We start from the raw sequence: 21,842 nt of genomic DNA on the forward strand, positions 1-21,842 counted from the left end.
CATATCTGTCAAAAGGCTTTCAACTAAGCCTGAAAGCTTGAAGCAAGTAGAATTTACTGAGTGCCTTCTTGGAGACTGAGTTCTGATGGGTACATGTGTTCTTCAATACTCAAGGTAATCCTTAAGTTATGATAGGCATTGTTCTTCACTTTACAAAGAAACAGGCCCAGTTGTCAAAATTTTGTCAAAAATTATCCTTTTCTAAGCAGGAGCCCCAGTACTTTAACCCAGGTTAGTCCCCACCTGGCTCTTCAGTGCCTCCTTCCCAAGACCATCAGCCTGGGACTGGCCACCTTACAGCGAGGTCACTGCCCTAAAAAATGATTGGCTGCAGACCAATGGGCTCCCACTCTGCAGCAGGTACTTCACATACATTAGCTCTGGCTCCTTCAGTTTAGCAAGGGAGATATCTGACCCCATCTTACAGCTGAGGAAACTAGGTTTTTTTTTTTTTTTTTTTTGGAGACAGAGTCTCAACTCTATCTCCCAGGCTGGAGTGCAGTGGCACAATCTCGCTGCAACCTCTGTCTCCTGGATTCAAGCAATTCTCCTGCCTCAGCCTTTCCAGTAGCTGGGAGTACAGGCATGTGCCACCACACCCAGCTAATTTTTGTATTTTCAATATAGACAGGGTTTCACCATGTTGGCCAGGCTGGTCTCAAACTCCTGACCTCAAATGATCCACCTGCCTTGGCCTCCCAAAGTGCTGGGATTACAGGCGTGAGCCACCATACTCATCCTGAAACTAAGTTTGAGAGAAGGCAAATCACAAACAACTGACCTGGGAAGGCCTAATACCATGATGAAGAAGGTAGGCTCTGATGCCCAGAAGCATCTTGCTTTACTCTTGACTTCACTACTTATTTCCATGGTGACTACCTTAAGTGTCCTTAAGTTACTTAAGCCCTCTGAGCCTCCATTTGCTCATCTATGAAATGAGCATAAAAAAGTACCTACACTGCACAAGGTCATTAGGAGACGAAGGATTACACAGACAAAATACACTCACCACTGTGTTTAGGACATAATTGTTCAATAAATGAGACCTTTCATTTTTCTACCATGTTTCTTATTTCTGGGGAACTCTTTCATGTACACAGTCCTCCTACAGGATAACTTCAGACTTTTCTGTTTAGTGTGGCAGGCAGAACAAGTTAGGGAAACAGTACAATCTACACTTACTGAATCCTCACTTAAGCAGTTTCAGGGGCCGGGCATGGTGGCTCACACCTATAATCCCAGCACTTTGGGATGCCGAGGGGGGTGGATCACCTGAGGTCAGGAGTTCAAGAACAGCCTGGCCAACACGGTGAAACCCCATCTCTACTAAAAATTGAAAAAAATTACCCAGGCGTCATGGCGGGCACCTGTAATCCCAGCTACTCGGGAGGCTGAGGCAGGGAAGAATCGCTTGAACCAAGGAGATGGAGGCTGCAATTGAGCTGAGATGGTGCTACTGCACTCTAACCCGGGCAACAGAGTGAGACTCCATCTCAAAAAAAAAGTTTCAAAATCAGGATGCATCATGAAAAACTTGCCATTTCCTATACATCTGGTGCCCATTCCTAAGTGTACAATTAACCAATGATAATCACATCTCTATTTTATTTTTGAGACAGTCTTGCTCTGTCACCCAGGCTGGAGTGCAGTGGTGTGATAGCTCACTGCAACCTCCGCTTCCCAGGTTCAAGCAATTCTTGTGCCTCAGCCTCCCAAATAGCTGGGACTACAGGCACCAGCCACCACACTCCACTAATTTTTGAATTTTTGTGGAGATGGGATGGGGTTTCACCATGTTGGCCAGGCTGGTCTCGAACTCCTGACCTCAGGTGATCTGCCCGCCTTGGCCTCCCAAAGTGTTGGGATTACAAGTGTGAGCCACCACGCCCGGCCTACATCTCATTTTAAAACATCGAACTTCCCTCCCAAAGTTTGAACTGACCTTCCTTCACAGAGGCTGTCCGTCGCCTTGTTCTTTTTCTCCCTTTGTGATCTTCTTCTAGTATCTTATCATCAAAGCCAGTCAGTTCGATGGTTTCAGACTGACTTGTGGGTCCAGCAGAGAACCACTCTGGTTCTTCTTCTGTATAAGAATCATTTCTTCTGCGCTCACCAAAGACACGCTTACTATCTCCAAACTCTCTCTGGAAAAGTACATAAAGCAAGATTAAAAAATTTCTAGTCAAGGCATTTCTACTTCAGTCAGGGTCTTTGTTGTAATGTTCAATAGTGAAGGGAAGATACAATGCTGTATAGCTGAGGCCCATCACCATCCCCACCCCTTCCTCCCTGACTGGTTTAAGAACAGGCTGTTCATGCCTGTTCTCAAAGTAACCTGGTATAAATGAAGTGAATGTCAAGTCCCCAAGCACATGAACTACCGAAGAATCTAGAAGACAAACCCAGGTCGGGTCCAGTGGCTCACGCCTGTAATCCCAGCAGTTTGAGAGGCCGAGGCAGGCGGATCACCTAAGGTTGGGAGTTTGAGACCAGCCTGACTAACATGGAGAAACCCCATCTCTACTAAAAATATAAAAAGTTAGCCGGGTGTGGTGGTGCATGCCTGTAATCTCAGATACTCAGGGGGCTGAGGCAGCGGTGAGCCAAGATCGCGCCATTGCACTCCAGCCTGGGCAACAAGAGTGAAACTCCATCTCAATTAAAAAAAAAAAAAAAAAAAAGACAAACCCTGAAACGCTTGTCCTTGAAGTCCCTCTCTCGGTCTCTGTCTCTCAAGTCCCGCAGGTCCTTATCGCTAAGACGGTGATCCTTCTCAAAGGTCCGGGCAGAGATTATCCTCCCACTGCCAATCCTACGTCCACCAAGCAGACGAAGCCCATCACTATCTTTCTCTAATGGACTTCCTGAGCGCCGGGAGCTAACAGCAGCTGTCACATGGCAGCCCCCGCCAAAGCTCCGTCTCTGAGGGCTGAGAACAACATCTAAGTCATCTTCTTTCACACGCTCTCTTGGATCTGGAAGGACGTGGGAAAGAGAAAGTTAAACAAACCAACAAGGGTGTTTTCTTCTTTTTTTAGATAGTATGTCCATGACTGATGGGAGGAAGGGGATGGTTGGAAGACAGTCACCACTAAAATTGGGCTTATCAGCAGATTCAGGGTAACGTACATTATGTATTTAAATAAGGCTGAGACATTGGCCTTTCTCTTTGCAGCAACAGAAGTACGTCACAATAAGTGATTTTCCGTGATTAGTCTCTGCAATGCCTTTATTTTGACCAAATCCTTATCTAAGAATTATTAGCAAATGTTTTGTCAACTAATAAACTACAGAAGGTGTATTTGAAAAAATAACTGCTTAAAAAGTTAAAGTGTCTCTTCAACAAAATGGTGTTGAATGGTTAGATATCCACAGACAAAGAAATGAACTTAAATCTATATTTGGGGCCGGGCATGGTGGCTCACGCCTATAATCCGTACTTTGGGAGGTCAAGGCAGGTGGATCACGAGGTTAGGAGTTCAAGACCAGCCTGGCCAAGATGGCGAAACCCCGTCTCTACTAAAACTACAAAAATTAGCCAGGCATTGTGGCAGGTGCCTGTAATCCCAGTTACTTGGGAGGCTGAGGCAGGAGAATCGCTTGAACCTGGAGGCAGAGGTTGCAGTGAGCAGAGTTCGCCCCGCTACACTCTAGCCTGGGCGAAAGAGTGAGATTCAGTCTCAAAAAAAAAAAAAAAATTATATATATATGTATTTAGTACCAGATATATACAAAAATTAATTCAAAATGGATCACAGATCTAAATGTAAAACCTAAAACTAAAAATTTCTAGAACAAAATATAGGAGGAAATCCTTGTGGCACTGGGTTAGGCCAAGTTTTCTTAGGCATGACACCAAAAGCATGATCCATTTAAAAAACACTGATAGACTGGGCTTGATCAAAATTTAAAACTTCTACTCTTTGAAAGACACTGTTTAGAGAATGCAAAGACAAGCCACAGACTGGGACAAAATATTTCAAAGCATTTTTCTGATAAAGGACTTACATTCAGAACACATAAAATCTCTTAATAAAAAAATCAACCCAGTGGCTCATGCCTGTAATCCCAGCACTTTGGGAGGCTGAGGTAGGTGGATCACCTGAGGTTAGGAGTTCGAGACTAGCCTGACCAACATGGTGAAACCTCTTCTCTACTAAAAATACAAAATTAGCTAGGCGTGGTGGCAGGCGCCTGTAATCCCAGGTACTTGGGAGGCTGAGGCAGGAGAATCGCTAACCCGGGAAGTGGAGGTTGCAGTGAGCCGAGACTGCGCCACTGCACTGTAGCCTGGGCACCAAGAGCCAGACTCCGTCTCAAAAAAAAGAAAAAACCAACCCAATTGAAAAACAGACAAATGGTTTGAACAGACACTTCACCAAAGAGGTTACGTGGAAGGCAAATAAGCATATGAAAAGATACTCAACATAATTAGTCATTAGGGAAATGCAAATTAAACCATGTGATACCACTACACGCCTATTAGAATGGCTAAAATTTAAATGACTGACCATTCCAAGTGCAGACGAGGATGTTGGAGCAAGTGGAACTCTCATACACCACTGGTGGAAACGTAAAATGGTACAACTACTTTGGAAAACAGTTTGGCAATTTCCCAGAAGGTTAAACATACATCTACTATACAATCCAGCCATTTTAATCCTAGGTTTTTACCCAAGAGAAAAGAAAGCTTATGTCCAGAGACTTGTACATGAATGTTCATTGCAGCTTTGGTTATTTAACAGTCAAAAACTGGAAACAACCCAAATGTACATCAACAGATAAATGGATCAACTGCTAAATCTATACAATGGAATACTATTAAGCAATGAAAATAAACTAGACACTCAACAACGTGGACGAATCTTAACTATTCTTAGTGAAAAAAGCTACACAAGGAGTACATACTATAGTAACTCCATTTATATAAAATTCTAGGAAATGTAAACTAATCTACAGGAACAGAAAGCAGATACAGAAAGCAGATCAGGCCAAACACTATGGCTCACACCTGTAATCCCAACACTTTGGGAGGCCGAGACAGGTGGATCACCTGAGGTTGGGAGTTCAACACCAGCCTGGCCAACATAGTGAAACCTTGTCTCTACTAAAAATACAAAAATTGGGGCCAGGCACGGTGACTCACACCTGTAATCCCAGCACTTTGGGAGGCTGAGGTAGGTGGATCACTTGAGGTCAGGAGTTTGAGACCAGCCTGGCCAACATGGTGAAACCCTGTCTCTACTAAAAATACAAAAATTAGCCGGGCATGGTGGCACACGCCTATAATCCCAGCTACTTGGGAGGCTGAGGTGCGAGAATCGCTTGTACCTGGGAGGCAGAGGTTGCAGTGAGCCAAGATCGCGCCACTGCACTCCAGCCTGGGTGACAGAGCAAGACTCTGTCTCGGTGGCGGAAAAAAAAAAATTAGCTGGACGTGGTGGAACGTGTATGTGTAATCCCAGCTACTCAGGAAGCTGAGGCAAGACAATCGCTTTAACCTGGGAGGCAGAGGTTGCAGTAAGCAGAGATTATGCCACTGTACTCCAGCCTGGGTGACAGAGGGAGACTCTGTCTCAAAAAAAAAAAAAAAAAAAAAGCAAATCAGCGCTTGCTTGGGAAGGGGGAAGTGTTGTGGGGGGGCAGCTAAAGGGAGGGACACATAGGAATACTAGGGAACTTTTAGGGGTGATAAAAATGCTTATGTTGATTTTGGTAATCGTTTCACAGGTATATACACATGTCAAGACATCAAATGGTATACCTTTTGTGCAGGCTATATGTAAATTCTATCTCAATAAATTTATTGGTGTAGGAAGAACAAACATGTCACCACACAAAAAATGTCTTCCTAGAAAAATCAGGAAACTGAAGATTAGTCCGAGTGAGAAAAATCTGCTTTAATTCTGTTATCACAAACAGCTCCTAGAATGTTCTGTTGTGTACTTTTACAGAATTTCTGTGCAGTCTCAGTTTTTTCCAAATACAGGATACAATATGGAGAGTTTCCTATGAGTCAGTACGTCATGAACATTATTTGCCAATAAACACATCTGCAATATGGTTTTACAGGACAATGCAATGTAACATTCCTATATATGGATATACTGAAGTTTACACGACCCATTTCTACTGTTGGATATTTAGGTTCCTTCTCAGTTTTCATCATTTTAATAAAGTCTCTGCATATCTTTAATGATTCTGCTAGAATAAATTCTTTGAGAGACATTACTGTGCTGAGTGTACTGACAGACCGTGTAGAAGGGTCTTATAGCTTAAACTAGAGCTGGGCTACCTTTTTCGTTTAGTTCCAAATTTTTATGATGGGTCGTCCTCTCATCTCAAAAAAAGTTCTTGCAACAAGTTCCTTGACTGCTTTTATATTACCTGGTCTCCATTTCACCCTTAAACAACATTTCTAAAGGGGTAAACTTTAAACTAGGAAAGCTGGAAGATCAGACTTAACTTTAGTCTCAAACCATATCCAAGCCTTGTATTCAGATCAGTCCATTATGAATTAAGAATTGCCAGAACTAGGCCGGGCGCAGTGGCTCATGCCTGTAATCCCAGCACTTTGGGAGGCCGAAGTGGGTGGATCACGAGGTTAGGAGTTCAAGACCAGCTTGGCCAAGATGGTGAAACCGTATCTCTACTAAAAATACAAAAAGTAGCCGGGCATGGTGGCAGGCACCTATAATCCCAGCTACTTGGGTGGCTAAGGCAGAGAATTGCTTGAACCCAGGAGGCAGAGGTTGCAGACTAGGCAACAGAGCAAGACTCCGTCTCGGAAAAAAAAAAAAAAAAAAAAAAAGAATTGCCAGAACTAATTTATACCTGAGGACTGGTCTCACATATGAAAGAAAGCATAATGAGATTTCCAGCATAGCTTTATGCTACCCACCACATCTAACTCAGTTATCCATGCCAATGAAAGATAATCAGTACTTTTAATTCGGAAGCACACAGCCTAACAGTCTTCGTATATAGCTGTGACAAAGTAGACTATGACTTTACCCTGCTGATTAGGAAAAATCCAACCGATAAATCAGTTTCCTGATAATGACATTTCCCCTCAAAGCATAAAATTCTCAGATCTAAGAATAAAACCAGCAGCCAAAAGCATGTCCCCAAAATCACTAACCCCACTTCTGAGTGACTGTGTGCTCACCTACTATCCTGCGCACCAGGGAAGGCCGGTCTGTATCCAACTCTTTCTTCAGACTTTCCACTGGTGAGCTCCGCCCTGAAGCTGGGTAGAGAGAGGCATGCCACTTCTCAGGGTCCCAGACACCATCACTACAGGTCAAAAAATACAACTGTTAGCACTTGCGCCCATGAACCATATAGGCAGTCTGATTTCTAAACCTCCTCAGCTAATAAGTTATGGAAACCCATTTCTCTTTGAGACAGGGTCTCGCTCTGTCGCCCAGGATGGAGCGCAGTGGCGTGATCTCAGCTCACTGCACCCTCTGCTTCCCAGGTTCAAGTGATTCTTCTGCCTCAGCCTCACCAGTAGCTGGGATTACAAGTGCCCACCACCACATCTTGCTAATTTTTGTATTTTTAATAGAGACGGGGTTTCACCAGTTGGCCAGGCCAGGTCTCTAACTCCTAACCTCAAGTAATCTGCCTGCCTTGGCTTCCCAAAGTGCTGGGATTACAGATGTGAGCCACTACGCCCAGCCAGAAACCCATTTCTAATATAAAGCTTCATGACTGCCTGCAGAATTGTTACCTCTTTTAATATGAAAACAAAAACATCTATTAATTCAGTAATACTTTGTTGTTGATCACACAACACCAACAGTCACTTGAAAACTAATGGTCTGTACACAATTGAAACATTCAGACCATACACCTTGGCGTGCACATGGATTACAATAACTACGCCTGTACTATACAAAGAAGATGTTCCATAAATATTAACTGTTGTTTACTGAAGATTAATACAAAGAAGAAAAAAAAGTCCCTTAACTCTCTCACCAGAAGTAGCACCTGGATCATTTGATGTGTATTTTTCCAGAATTTCTATGCACGGTCTTAGTTTTTCCATAAGCAGGGCAAACAGCTCTTACGACCTAAAATGTGTAGTTTAGGTTTTATTTTATTCTCTGTGTAATGATGGGGTGGTGGGTAGTATTGTGCACACAGCAGAAGCTCTGGAGCCCAAAATCTGGGCTTTAATTCTAGTTTTGCCACCACTACTGGGAATATCCTGGACAAGTTACTGAGCTGCATCTTCTACAGAAAGAACTTCCCAACACCTAGATTAGACCAGGCCATGCTATACACTAGCAACGTACTTCACACTTGTCCTTTGCAGCCTGTGATGTTTGCAGTGATAAATTTTTACAAGTATTTGATTATATCCTTCCATAGACCAATGCCCCATGAAGCCACGGAATATTTTATAGAACCTGGCACAGTATTTATCACATAGCAGGTACCGATGAACATTTCTTTAATAAGTGAGTTAGCTTTTCAGTCTCAAACTCCTCACAATAAAATATATACTACCTACCTTCTAGGGTAGTGGTGAGGATTATCTAGCGTTTAAGAGCCCAACAAATTTTAGTTCTCAGAGAGGTGAAACAAAATGAGAAGCTCTCTCCTCTTTCTTATTTTTATCACCAGGCACAATGTCTCTGCTTCAGAAATAAAAGCTGTTTGTCTGCCCAGGATAACTTTGTTTTTATTTTTTTCAGACAGGGTCTCAGAGTTCTGTCACCCAGGCTGGAATGCAGTGGCATGATCATACCTCGCTGCAGCCTGAAACTTCTAGGCTCAGGTGATCCTCCCACCTCAGCCTCCTGAGTAGTTATGACTACAGTCACGTGCCACCATGCCCAGATAATTTTTAAAAATATATTTTGTAGGCCAGACGCAGTGGCTCATGCCTGCTAATCCCAGCACTTTGGGAGGCTGAGGTGGGTGGATCACCTGAGGTCAGGAGTTCGAGACCAGCCTGGCCAACATAGTGAAACTCCGTCTCTACTAAAACTACAAAAATTAGCCAGGCGTGGTGGTGGGTGCCTGTAATCCCAACTACTCAGGAGGCTGAGGCAGGAGAATCGCTTGAACCCGGGAGGCGGAGGTTGTGGTGAGCCAAGATCGCGCCATTGCACTCCAGCCTAGGCAACAACAGCGAAACTCCATCTCAAAAAAAAAAAAAGAAAAAAGAAAAATCCTAACTAATTGGAATAGCCATTATTCAAGTATCACCTTCATCAGGGAATGTGGTTGAGGCATCCAGGTTTTTTTGTTGTTGTTGTTTTGTTTTTTTGAGATGGAGTCTTGCTCTGTCGCCCAGGCTGGAGTGCAATGGCGCAGTCTAGGATCAATGCAACCTCCACCTCCTGGGTTCAAGCGATTCTCCTGCTTCAGCCTCCTAAGTAGCTGGGACTACAGGCATGTGCCACCACACCCAGCTAATTTTTGTATTTTTAGTAGAGACGGGGTTTCGCCATGTTGGCCAGGCCGGTCTCAAACCCCTGACCTTGTGATCCGCCCGCCCTGGCCTCCCAAAGTGCTGGGATTACAAGTGTGATCTGCCACGCCTGGCCCATCATCTCTTAAATATCATGGTAGATGGTTTTTATTAGTATTAGCCCACATTTTTTTAAACATATAAAGCATCATATTAATGTTCAATTTCCTGGTTAAATAGGACTTTTTTTTTTTTTTTTTTGAGATAGGATCTCTGTCGCTCAGGCTGGAGTGCAGTGACACAATCATAATTCACTGCATCCTCAAGCTCCTGGGCTCAAGCAAACCTCCTGCTTTGGCCTCCTGAGTAGTTGGGACTATAGGCACTATAGTACTATAGGTACCATAAATACAAAAATGTTAGCTGTGCATGGTGGCGGGTGCCTGTAATCCCAGCTACTCGGGAGGCTGAGGCAGGAGAATTGCTTGAACCTGGGAGGTGGAGGTTGCAGTGAGCCCAGATTGCGCCAACGCACTCCAGCCTGGGCAAAAAGAGTGAGACTCTGTCTTAAAAAAAAAAAAAAAAAGAAAAAGAAAAAAGAAATGACTAAGGTGGCCATAAGTAGTACAATATAGGATTATTGTAGGAGATTTTCAGACCATTTTCAGCTATAGTCTTCCCAAACCAAAGCCTTCTTCTTCTGAGGGAAACTAGGATACAATAAAGCTAATCTGAATGGGTGAATAGTTTTTTGTGGGAATGCAAAAAAAGAACTAAGAGCCCCCCTGAGCAGCATACCTAAGGCAGGTACCCTCAAATTACATCACAAAAAACCACTGGTAGAGGACAAGACCCTGGTGAGGAGTCCTGGGTTCAAGTCTTTTTTTTTTTTTTTTTTTTTTTTTTTTGAGATGGAATCTTGCACTGTTGCCCAGGCTGGAGTGCAGTGGTGCAATCTCAGCTCACTGCAGGCTCCGCCTCCCGAGTTCATGCCATTCTCCTGCCTCAGCCTCCCCAGTAGCTGGGACTACAGGTGCATGCCACCACGCCCGGCTAATTTTTTGTATTTTTAGTAGAGATTGGGTTTCACCATGTTAGCCAGGATGGTCTCGATCTCCTGACCTCGTGATCTCTCCGCCTCGGCCTCCCAAAGTGGTGAGATTACAGGCGTGAGCCACCGCACCCAGTCGGGTTCAAGTCTTGATTATGCGTTCTGACTATGTGACTCTGACCAGGTCATTTTTTAATTTTAGTTTCATTCCTAGGTAATTGAAACCCATCTTATTACCTCTCGAAATCCCTCTTTCACTCATAATTCTACCAGAAAACTTCAAAACAATACAATTCTTAATTTACCAAGTTTGGTATAACAAAAAGTTATTGACTAGAAGTAGTTAAGGACTAGAATGACACACATACCTGTCATATTTTTCAGAAAGGCACGAAGGCCTCTGTTTGGAATGGGGAAGTTCTTTTATATCCAAGAGTTCTTCCTAAAAAGAGAAATCAAATAGTCATTTTGAATTACATTTCTTAGGCCACACACTTTAAACTTCTTTCTGTTCTGAATAATTCTAAGTGTCCATCTTAAACACTTCACACAATTCTTATTTACATCTTGCCTTATTTCAGAAAGGACTGGAGTACATCAAGGTTCTCACAAGCTCAAGGAGAATAATCTAGTAACTTAAAAGTGATCAGTTTCTGGCTAAAACATTCTCATAATTGCTATTGAATAACATTGTTATATTCCATAACACTGAATGCTCATCAAGGCAAGGAAACTTTAGTTTTAGATAAAACCTCTGCCTAATCTTACCAATTTTCAATGCATTAGATGCCAATTTACAAGGGGATTTTTTTTTTTTTTTTTTTTTTTTTTGAGATAGAGTCTCACTCTGTAGCCCAGGATGAAGTGCAGTGGTACAATCTTGGCCCAGTACAACCTCCGCCTCCTGGGTTCAAGCAATTCTCTTGCCTCAGCCTCCCAAGTGGCTGGGATTATAGGCACATGCCACCATGCCTGGCTAATTTTTGTATTTTTAGTAGAGACGGGGTTTTGCCATGTTGGCCAGGCTGGTCTCAAACCCCTGACCTCAGGTGATCTGCCCGCCTTGGCCTCCCAAAGTGCTGGGATTAGAGCTGTGAGCAACCGGGCCCGGGGGTGGGGGGCGATAGTTTTTTTAAATGTAATGTTGCAAGACTGAAAAAACACAAAAAAATCCATATACTATGTACCTATTAACATTTCTCCCTATTTATCATTTACTTTTTTTTTTTGCAGAATTTAAAAAAATTGATACAGATATTGGTATACATTGATGGGGTATATATGATGTTTTATTACATGTATAAACTGTGTAATGATCAAGTCAGGATATCTGGGGTGTCCATTACCTCAAGTATTTATCCTTCCTATGTTTTGGAGACATTTAAAGTCCTCTCTTCTAGCTATTTTGAAATATACAATACACTTGTTAACTACAGCCACTCTGCTCTGCTATCAAACATTAGAACTTACTCCTTCAACTGCATGTTTGTACCCATATAACAAACCTCTTTGTATTCTGCCATCCCACCCACACACCTTTCCCAGACTCTGGTATCTATCATTCTATTCTCTATCTCCACAAAGCCAAGTTTTTTGGCTTCCACATATGAGCTAGCTTTTTTTTTTTTTTTTTTTTTTTTTTTTTTTTTTTTTTTTTTTTTTGACTAACTTGAGAGTAAATTGCATAAGTCATGATGCCTTACTCCTAAATACTGCAGTGCCTATTTCCTAAGAATGAAGATATTCTTTTACAGCCTGTTATCCAGCTCCATGAGAGAATTTAGCCCTACAGAAAATGACCTGAGTGACTATTTTCCCATTCTCTCAAGGATGCACTTAGCTGGTATGCATAGGAGAGAGGCTAATCCCTCACATATAACAGATGCCTCGGGGCATGAAGACTTAACTTCTGCAGACCCAAGTTGAGATGAACTGCCAGTTTTTTTTTTATAACTACAGCTATCCATAATACTTTTTTCTAATCTACCTTCCCAATTCCAGTTTTGTAAATTAGCCCAGTAATGTCCTTTATATTTATCTTCCCCTCCAACACAGGGTCCAGTCTAGAATCAGATATTTCATTGTTGTATCTCTTTGGTCTTCCTTAATCTAGAACATTTCTACAACTTTTGTCTCTTATGATAGTGACATTTCTAGAGAATATAGTCCCTTTCTGTAAAAGAACATTATTCATTTTGGGTTGGTCTGATGTTTTCTCATGATTAGACTGAGCCTAAATATCCATGGGGCAGAATACTAACTGAAGAGGTGTTGTGTCCTTCACAGACCATCACTTCTGGATGCCCATGATGCTCATTTGTCCTTTATCTATGGTGCTAATTTTGATTATTTGGTCAAGGTATTCTCTAGTTTCTCTACTATGTAGTTACTGCTTTCCCATTTGCGTTTAGCATGCAATCTGTGGGGAGACACTTTAAAATCATCCAAATATCTTGGTCTCCAGTTTTCCACTAAAGTTAGCATCCATTAATGATTCTTGACCAAACCACTCTTCATTTTGCCACTTTAGCCCTCTCTCCATATTTACCAGCCAGCACTTGGCATCATACTGTAGGGCAAGTCCTCCTTTCCCGTTTATATACCTATGTATTACTGGTATGGACTCACAGACTCCTAGTTTTTCCTTTTTTTTTTTTTTTGAGACAGAATCTTGCTCTGTCGCCCAGGCTACAGTGCACTGGCGCAATCTTGGCTCACTGCAACCCCTGCCTTCTGGGTTGAAGCAATTCTTCCACCTCAGCCTCCCGAGTAGCTGGGACTACAGGCATGCACCATCACGCCTGGCTAATTTTTTTTTTGTATTTTTAGTAGAGACGCAGTTTCACCACGTTGGCCAGACTGCTCTGGAACTCCTGACCTCAAGTGATCTGCCTGTCTCAGCCTCCCAAAGTGCTGGGATTACAGGCGTGAGCCACCGTGCCCGGCAGACTCCTGGTTTTTCTGTTGGTCTGTAACTCATTCATGTCCTGAATTATGTAGTGCTCAAACTGTCCCAGATTTTGCCAGTGGGTGCCTCTTCAAACTGGCCTATGTGTCTTTTTCAACATGCCATCTTTTATTTTTTTAAAGACTGTCATACATTCTAGCTTATCTTGTATTCATCCTGTCCCAGCCCTGGAATCAGCTATTTCTGAGAAATCCTAGTCCTTAAGTGAGGAACTGCATAAAACACCAAGGTCTGGGTACTGGGTATCCTCATTGCTTGAAGGCCCTTTCAGTAGATCTAGGAAATATACACACTTACATATACACACATATATATACACACACGCACACTAACACACATATCTACCCATATATACAACAAACTACTGCCTCCTTTTGGTATACTTTGAAATATTTTTTATAATAAAGTTAAAAAAAAAAGCAATTCCAAAACTTTCAGCACCAGTAAAATGCTGCAACTGCCTTGCAAAAAAGCACATACTGCTATGCCATGACTTTGGCAACAATCCCATCCCAGGCCTTGTAGTAGGAGAATGTGCACGGCTTCTCAGATCACTGATTCAACATCTTGGGGTGAGGATGGAGGGACAGATTTGCTCAATCATCCCACAAGAATCACTGGGTATAGCATACCATGAATTCTCTCAGTGTTTACAGAAAACTGAAGCATCTAAATGTTTTCTTCAGGACAAGAAGATGCCTTAGGACTATATGATATTTTAGTTTTAAGACCAGGATATCAATCAGGCATTTGCATTTATTTAGGATTTATTTATGAATTACCTGTCTTATAACTGGATAGAAATACGAATAAAAATTTGTTAAGACTGAGATAAACAGAGTTCCAAATACAAAGAAATACCTAGAGGCTGTTCAAAATTCTGAAAAAAATTGTCAAAGAACATACAACCTGTAAATCACCAGTAAAGACAGGAGTCAGCCAGGTCCAGTGGCTCACATCTGTACTCCCAGAACTTTGGGAGGCTGAAGCAGGAAGATTGCTTGAGTCCAGGAGTTCAAGATCGGCCTGGGCAATATAAGGAGACACCCGTCTCTACAAAACATATTTTAAAATTCATTGAGTGGGCCAGGCACAGTGGCTAATGCCTGTAATCCCAGCACTATAGGAGGCTGAGGCAGGCAGATCACTTGAGGCCAGGAGTTTGAGACCAGCCTGGCCAACATGGTGAAACCCTGTCTTTACTAAAAATATAAAACTTAGCCAGGTGTGATAGCGGACGCCTGTAATCCCAGCTACTTGTAGGGAGGCTGAGGTTGCAGTGATCTGAGATCGCGCCACTGCACTCCAGCCTGGGTGACAGAGCGAGACTCTGTCTCAAAAAAAAAAAAAAAAAAAAAAAAATTCATCGAGTGTGGTCCCCACTACTCAGGAGGCTGAGGTGGGTCACTTGAGGTCAAGGCTGCAGTGATCACATCACTGCTCTCCATCCTGGGTGACAGAGACCCTGTCTCAAAAAAAGAAAAAAACAAAACACACCACAGGAGACTCCAGAGAAATCTGCAGGGCAAACAGGGTGTCAGATCTGTAGGGTTAGCACAACTTTGGGGCTGGGGGGAGGGGTGCAGGGAGGATGGAGCAATAGTAGTTATGAAGATATCAGATATTACTGTAATACAGAAATCCTAAGGACAAGAGGGCTTAAAATTTTTCTAGTAGAAACAGGAAGGACCTTGCAATATAGGAAATACTTATACATAATGCTACAGGAAAAACCACTGCAAAGCAATTTTTTACTCTTAAAAGTAACTAAAGATTATCACACATCCCCTTACTACCCCATGCAGCTACTAAGAACCCTAATGTGCTATTAAATCAAAGACAATCTTTCACACTTAAATGTGTAAATTCTTAACGTACAGAAGTTTCTAAGTGGTGTTTTGTTTGAAACTTTTAACTCCAAAGGTAACAGGGATCCCAATAGGTGTTCTCAATTACTACTACAGCTGTTTGCTGAACTCTATAATGATTTTACCTATTTATTTAGGAGTCACTTGGGAAAGGTCAACACTTTAACACAACCACAAAACATCCAGAAAAGCCTAATTTTGGTCCTATTGACAGGGAATCAAAAAATACTTTAACAGAAGTAACAGTCTTAAAAAAAGGAAAATAGGAGCCTAAAGAGAGAGGACAACTAAACGTAATATGGTATCCTGGATGGAATCCTGGAACAGAACAAGGATATTAGTTTAAAAATAGGAAAATATGGGCCGGGCACAGTGGCTCACACCTGTAATCACAGCACTCTGGGAGGCTAAGGCGGGTGGATCACTTAAGATCAGGAGTTCAAGACCAGCCTGGCATGCCTGTAATCCCAGCTACTCGGGAGACTCAGGCAGGAGAATTGCCTGAGCCTGGGAGGCAGAGGTTGCAGTGAGCCGAGATCACACCACTGCACTCCAGCCTGGACAACAGAGTAAGATTCTGTCTCAAACAAACAAAAAAATTAGCCGGGTGTGGGGGTGCACACCTGTAGCCCCAGCTACTTGGGAGGCTGAGGTATGAGAATTGCGAACCTGGGAGGCAGAGGTTGCAGTGAGCCAAGACTGAGCCACTGCACTCCAGCCTGGGCAAAAGAGGGAGACCCTGTCTCAATTAAAAAAAAGCAGGGCATGGTGGCATGCCTATTGTCCAGGCTACTTGGTTGAGCCCAGGAGATTCAGGCTGCAATGAGCTGTAATTGTACCACTGCGCTCCAGCCTGAGTGACAGAGACCCTGTCTCAAAAAAAAAAAAAAAAAAAAAAAAAGAGGCCAGGCATATTACTTGAGGTCAGGAGTTCAAGACCAGCAACATAGTAAAACCCTGTTTCTACTAAAAATTAAAAAATTAGCTGGGTATGATGGCGCATGCCTGTAATCTCAGCCTCACTTGGGAGGCCGAAGCAGGAGAAATTGGTTGAATCCAGGAGGTGGAAGTTGCAGTGAGCTGAGATTCTCCAGCCTCGGCGACAGAGCAAGACTCTGTCTCAAAAAAAAAAAAAAAAAAAGAATTTGAAATTGAGAGGTTATTTGAAGTTAATGTTTTGTTCAATATAATCTTTCCTCTTAGAGTTATTGCTCTAATCACAGAGTGATAAACACCAACTACTCTCAGTTAACAAGAGTTAAAATTCATTTTCACTTCCATATTCCAGTTTTCGTTGCTGACTTTACATGCTTAGCATACATAGGTGTGATGCTTAAGTGAACAGATATACAAACTTCACAGGCCTGTAAGAGCAGAAGGCAGAGTAGCAAGCTAGTTACACACTGACATTAACCACACCAGCAACATTATTTGTGCCAGGGCGCACTTTTGACCAAATACAATGGCTAAAACATAGCTCACCTGTCCACAGAGGATAAAGAGCCATTTTCTTCACTGAGAAATGGGCTTAAAAACGAGACAACTCTTGGGCTGTAAAAGTGGCAGGGAGTCACTGTAAACATCTAGGTAAACAGTATTTACTGTTCTAGAAAAGTAAGACTTCTTAAACCAGTTTCATGGTGTCAAGGAGTGTAAGACCTCCCATTTGAAACCATATGGAAAATGATGCATTTGTGCAATTTCTGCAGTGAATGTTCACACCTTCAAAAGATTTCCAATGAATGCCAAAGAGGTTAAAAATTATTGCTTCCAATTGAGCATGTTTCTCAAAATGTGGCCCAAGGTCCACGTGGACATTTAGGGAAAAATGAGAGAAAACTTCCTCACCGTTTACAGCACTAAATGTGTTACCTTCTGGCATGACCCTAAGATGCTTAAGGTGGTATCCCAGCACAAGAAGATCCCCTACTTAAGTGGGGAAGAGAGAAACCATGAGCTAAGTCAATACAGTTTGGGCCAGGTGTGCTGGCTGACACCTGTAATCTCAAAACATTGGGAGGCCGAGACCAGCTATCACTTGAGTCAGGAGTTCATGAGCAGCCTGGCCAACATGGTGAAACCACGTCTCCACTAAAAAATAAAAAAATTAGCTGGGCCTGGTGGACACCTGAAATCCCAGCTACTATTCAGGAGGCTGAGGCACAAGAACTGCCTGAACCCAGGAGACAGAGGTTGTAGTGAGCCGAGATCATGCCACAGCACTCCAGCATGGGTGACAGAACAAGAATCTGTCTCAAAAAAAAAAAAAAAAAAAAAAAAAAAAAAATGCGGTGGCTCACACCTGTAATCCTAGCACTTTGGGAGGCCGAGACGGGCGGATCATGAGGTCAGGAGATCGAGACCATCCTGGCTAACATGGTGAAACCCTGTCTCTATCAAAAATACAAAAAAATTAGCCGGGCGTGGTGGCAGGCGCCTGTAGTCCCAGCTACTAGGGAGGCTGAGGCAGGAGAATAGCGTGAACCCGGGAGGCGGAGCTTGCAGTGAGCTGAGATTGCACCACTGCACTCCAGCCTGGGCGACAGAGCAAGACTCCGTCTCAAAAAAAAAAAAAAACAAAAAACACAAAAAACAGTTTGCTCTCTTTATAACTGTCCACATAATATATCCTGTGTGCCCAGTTCAGTGCCCCACATAGACAGATGACTCTTGTCCCTGCCCCTACATCTCTTCCAGTGTCTCAAAAGAAGTTTTTTTTTTTTTTTGGAGATGGAGTCTCACTCTGTCACCCAGGCTGGAGTGCAGTGGCGTGATCTCAGCTCACGGCAACCTCTGCCTCCGGTGTTCAAGCAATTCTCCTGCCTCAGCCTCCCAAGTAGGTGGGATTACAGGCTCATGCCACCATGCCCAGCTAATGTTTTTCTTGTATATTAGTAGAGATGCGGATTCATCATGTTGGCCAGGCTGCCGGAGTTCAGGTAATCCGTTTGCCTCGGCCTCCCAAAGTGTTAGGATTACGGGCGTGAGCCACCATGCCTGGCCAAGAGAAGAGTCTCTTTTTTTTAAAATATGGAACACTTCACGAATTTGCGTGTCATCCTTGCACAGAGGCCATGCTAATCTTCTCTGCATCGTTCCAATTTTAGTATATGTGCTGCCGAAGCAAGCACGAAAAGAGTTCTTAAACTTGCCATTTCATCAAGAGCCCTTAACATTATTCGTGGAAATACCCCTTTGGGTTATTTTCAAAGAAAATGTTCAACTATGGCTAAAGACAGAATACTTGGGAAGTGGCCACTCTAACTGAGTGCTCCCTTCTTATGAGTATTTCAAGAAAGGATGTGATATTACCCTTTTGGAGAGGTGTTTTTTTTTTTTTTAATCTATCCTTTCGGATATTTTTTTTTTTTTTGAGACAGGGTCTCACTCTCAGGCTGGAGTGCAGTGGCATGATCATAGCTCACTGCAGCCTCAAAACTCCTGGACTCAAGTGATCTTTCTTGCCTCAGCCTCCCAAGCAGCTAAGACTACAGGTGCATGCCACTGCATCCAGCTAATTTAAAAAAATTTTTGTAGAGATGAGGTCTTGCTGTGTTGCCCAGGCTGGTCTGAACTCTTGGGCTCAAGTGATCATCTTGCCTCAGCCTCCCAAAGTGCTGGGATTACAAGTGTGAGCCACTGTGCCTAGCCTGGAAAGTCTTAACCCATAGGAACTTACTGATCATGAATGAATTCATTAAGATTACCATATGGAGAATATAAGATTTAATACCTGAGACTTCACTTTTTGCACAGGTTACTAAAACCTGACTAGGCAAGAACAAGCTGCTAATTGCCCAAGAGCCACACACCCAAGGAAGCATAAACATATTTTCTTAGTTGCAGCAGCCTTCCTTAAAGAAAATGTGTCAAGCCTCCCAAAACCTATTAGGGAATTACTAGTATGAACACCCACTTTTGGTGATCAGTATTAAAGTGGAAAGCAAATGAATCTCAACAAAAGCCCAAAAGAACAATGGTTAAAATCCTTATCTATTTCTTTCTGCAGAAATCCTATGCAGAAACAACTATGCATTCTGATGGACATTCTGACATTATGTAGAATTTCACATAAGGCACATTTATGGAAGAGGGATTAAAAGGGAAATATTCCTGGCCGGGCATGGTGGCTCATGCCTGTAATCCCAGCACTTTGGGAGGGTGAGGCGGGCAGATCACCTGAGGTCAGAAGTTCGAGACCAGCCTAACTAATGGAGAAACCCCATCTATACTAAAAATACAAAAAATTAGCCAGGCATGGTGGTGTGCGCCTGTAATCCCAGCTACTCGGGAGGCTAAGGCAGGAGAATCGCTTGAACCCGGGAGGCAGAGGTTGCGGTGAGCTGAGATCACACCATTGCACTCCAGCCTGGGCAACAGGAATGAAACTCCCTCTGAAAACAAAACAAAACAGAACAGGCAGGGGCCGGGTTCAGTGGCTCATGTCTGTAATCCCAGCACTCGGGAGGCTGAGGCAGGAGAATCACTTGAACCTGGGAGGTGGAGGTTGCAGTGAGCCAAGATCGTGCAAGACTCTGTCTCAACAATAACAAAAAAGGAACGGGTAGGAAAAAGCAGTCAGAAGCTATTCTCTATGGTCTTGCCAGCCAGCCCCCGGCCAGCCCACTCTAACAACTTTCATTAGATAGGTTTTCTGGACAGCTGACACATTAAGATTGAGTAATTTTTTTTTTCTTTGAGACAGAGTCTCACTCTGTTGCCCATGCTGGAGTGCAATGGTGCAGTCATAGCTCACTGCAGCCTCAACTTCCCAAGCTCAAGTGATCCTCCCACATTAGCCTCTTGAGTATGTGGGACCACAGGTGCACACCACCACCCCTCGCTATTTTTTTTTTTTAACGAGATGGGGTCTCACTATATTGCCCAGTCTGGTCGTGAACTCCTGGGCTCAATTCATCCTCCCACCTTGTCCTCCCAATGACTTTTCATACCATAATTCTACCTTCTCCAACATAAATAGGTAACCTTATATTAGCTTAAGAAGTTTATAACTAAATTTGTCACAGAAATGCCACCTTACTACTCGGTTTATGAAAGATACATTTAAAGTTATCAAATAAGATTTCTGTACATGAAAAATTAACCACCTGACTCCTGTTTCAACCTAGGATTTAAATCACAGTTACTCTTTTCTCTGGGGATTGGCTTCAAGTCTTCTGATTATATCCAAGAAGGCTAGGATTACTCAAGTCAGTCACTTCAACTGCTTGTCCATTTTCCTGATTGTTTTAAAGGAAGGACAAACATGGCTGTACTGACTGCTATGACCAATTGGCCTACCAGCCACAAATTAGGATGGCCTCCCTTAAAGATCCCTGGAGACACTACTGACTACAATAATGCCACTTTGTAACTAGTCAAGGTTATGAAGAGTCCACATGCGGCCAGATGCAGTGGCTCACACCTGTAATTCCAGCACTTTAGGTGGCTGAGGCAGGAGGATCGCTTGAGGTCAGGAGCTGGAGATCAGCCTGGGCAACATAATGAGATCCTATCTCTACAAAGAAATGAAAAAATTAGCCATGTGTGGTGACACACACCTGTAGTCCTAGCTACTCAGGAGGCTGAGGTAGAAGGATTGCATGAATGCAGAGTTTGAGGCTGCAGTGAGTTAACTGTACCACTGCACTCCAGCCTGGATAACACAGTGAGAGCCTGTCTCAACAACAACAACAAAAATTCCACATGAAGTTAAACTAAGATAATTCAACATTCACTTAACTTTAACACGCATGTTTAACACTGGTCAATATCAAGCTGAATGTTCTGAGTGTCTCTGCTTTTATTCCCTGTCCAACTGGCAGGTGATAGTCATTTAATAAGGAATCAGTGGCAAAATACAGGAGCAAAGGAAGAACAGCATAACGTATGTATCCTCTATAAGATTAGTCAATTTGGGCTGGGCGTGGTGGCTCATGCCTGTAATCCCAGCACTTTGGGAGGCCGAGGCGGGCGGATCACCAGGTCATGAGATGGAGACCATCCTGGCTAACACGGTGAAACCCCCGCTTCTACTGGAAATAACAAAAAAATTAGCTAGGTGTGGTGGCGGGCACCTGTAGTCCCAGCTACTCGGGAGGCTGAGGCAGGAGAATGGCGTGAATCCGGGAGGCAGAGCTTGCAGTGAGCTGCTATCGTGCCACTGCACTCCAGCCTGGGCAACACAGTGAGACTCCATCTCAAACAAACAAACAAACAAAAAGATTGGTCTATTTGGCCAGGTGTGGTAGCTCACGCCTGTAATCCCAGCACTTTGGCAGGCCACAGCAGGTGAATCACTTGAGGTCAGGAGTTTGAGACCAACCTTACCAATATAGTGAAACCCCGTTTCTAATAAAAATACAAAAATTAGCTGGGCATCATGGCATGTGCCTGTAATCCCAGCTACTCAGAAGGCTGAGGCAGGAGAATTGCTTGAACCTGGGAAGCAGAGGTTGCAGTGAGCCCAGATTGCAACACTGCACTCCAGCCTGGGTGACAGAGTGAGATGCGGTCTCAAAAACAAAC

The 21,842-nt window shown here is 43.2% G+C and overlaps 1 protein-coding gene and 1 non-coding gene across 5 annotated transcripts in view; both read right to left on the minus strand.

Annotated features, from left to right (window-relative positions):
* The window catches only part of EIF4ENIF1 (eukaryotic translation initiation factor 4E nuclear import factor 1), a 57,492-nt gene that overhangs the window by 26,742 nt on the left and 8,908 nt on the right, over positions 1-21,842 (minus strand). For all 4 annotated transcript variants that reach the window (XM_030816132.1, XM_030816131.1, XM_003258111.3 and 1 more), the window contains exons 3-6: positions 10,847-10,920; positions 7,169-7,296; positions 2,689-2,975; positions 1,943-2,144 (exon numbers count right to left, since the gene is read on the minus strand). In XM_030816132.1, the coding sequence (XP_030671992.1) occupies positions 1,943-2,144; positions 2,689-2,975; positions 7,169-7,296; positions 10,847-10,920 (691 nt within the window). The remainder of the gene's footprint in view (positions 1-1,942; positions 2,145-2,688; positions 2,976-7,168; positions 7,297-10,846; positions 10,921-21,842) is intronic.
* LOC115836222 lies at positions 18,339-18,445 on the minus strand. The gene has a single exon (XR_004031188.1). It is a non-coding gene; the product is annotated as a U6 spliceosomal RNA (small nuclear RNA).

This window comes from Nomascus leucogenys, chromosome 7b (assembly GCF_006542625.1).
Source record: "Nomascus leucogenys isolate Asia chromosome 7b, Asia_NLE_v1, whole genome shotgun sequence".
Taxonomy (NCBI): Eukaryota; Metazoa; Chordata; class Mammalia; order Primates; family Hylobatidae; genus Nomascus; species Nomascus leucogenys.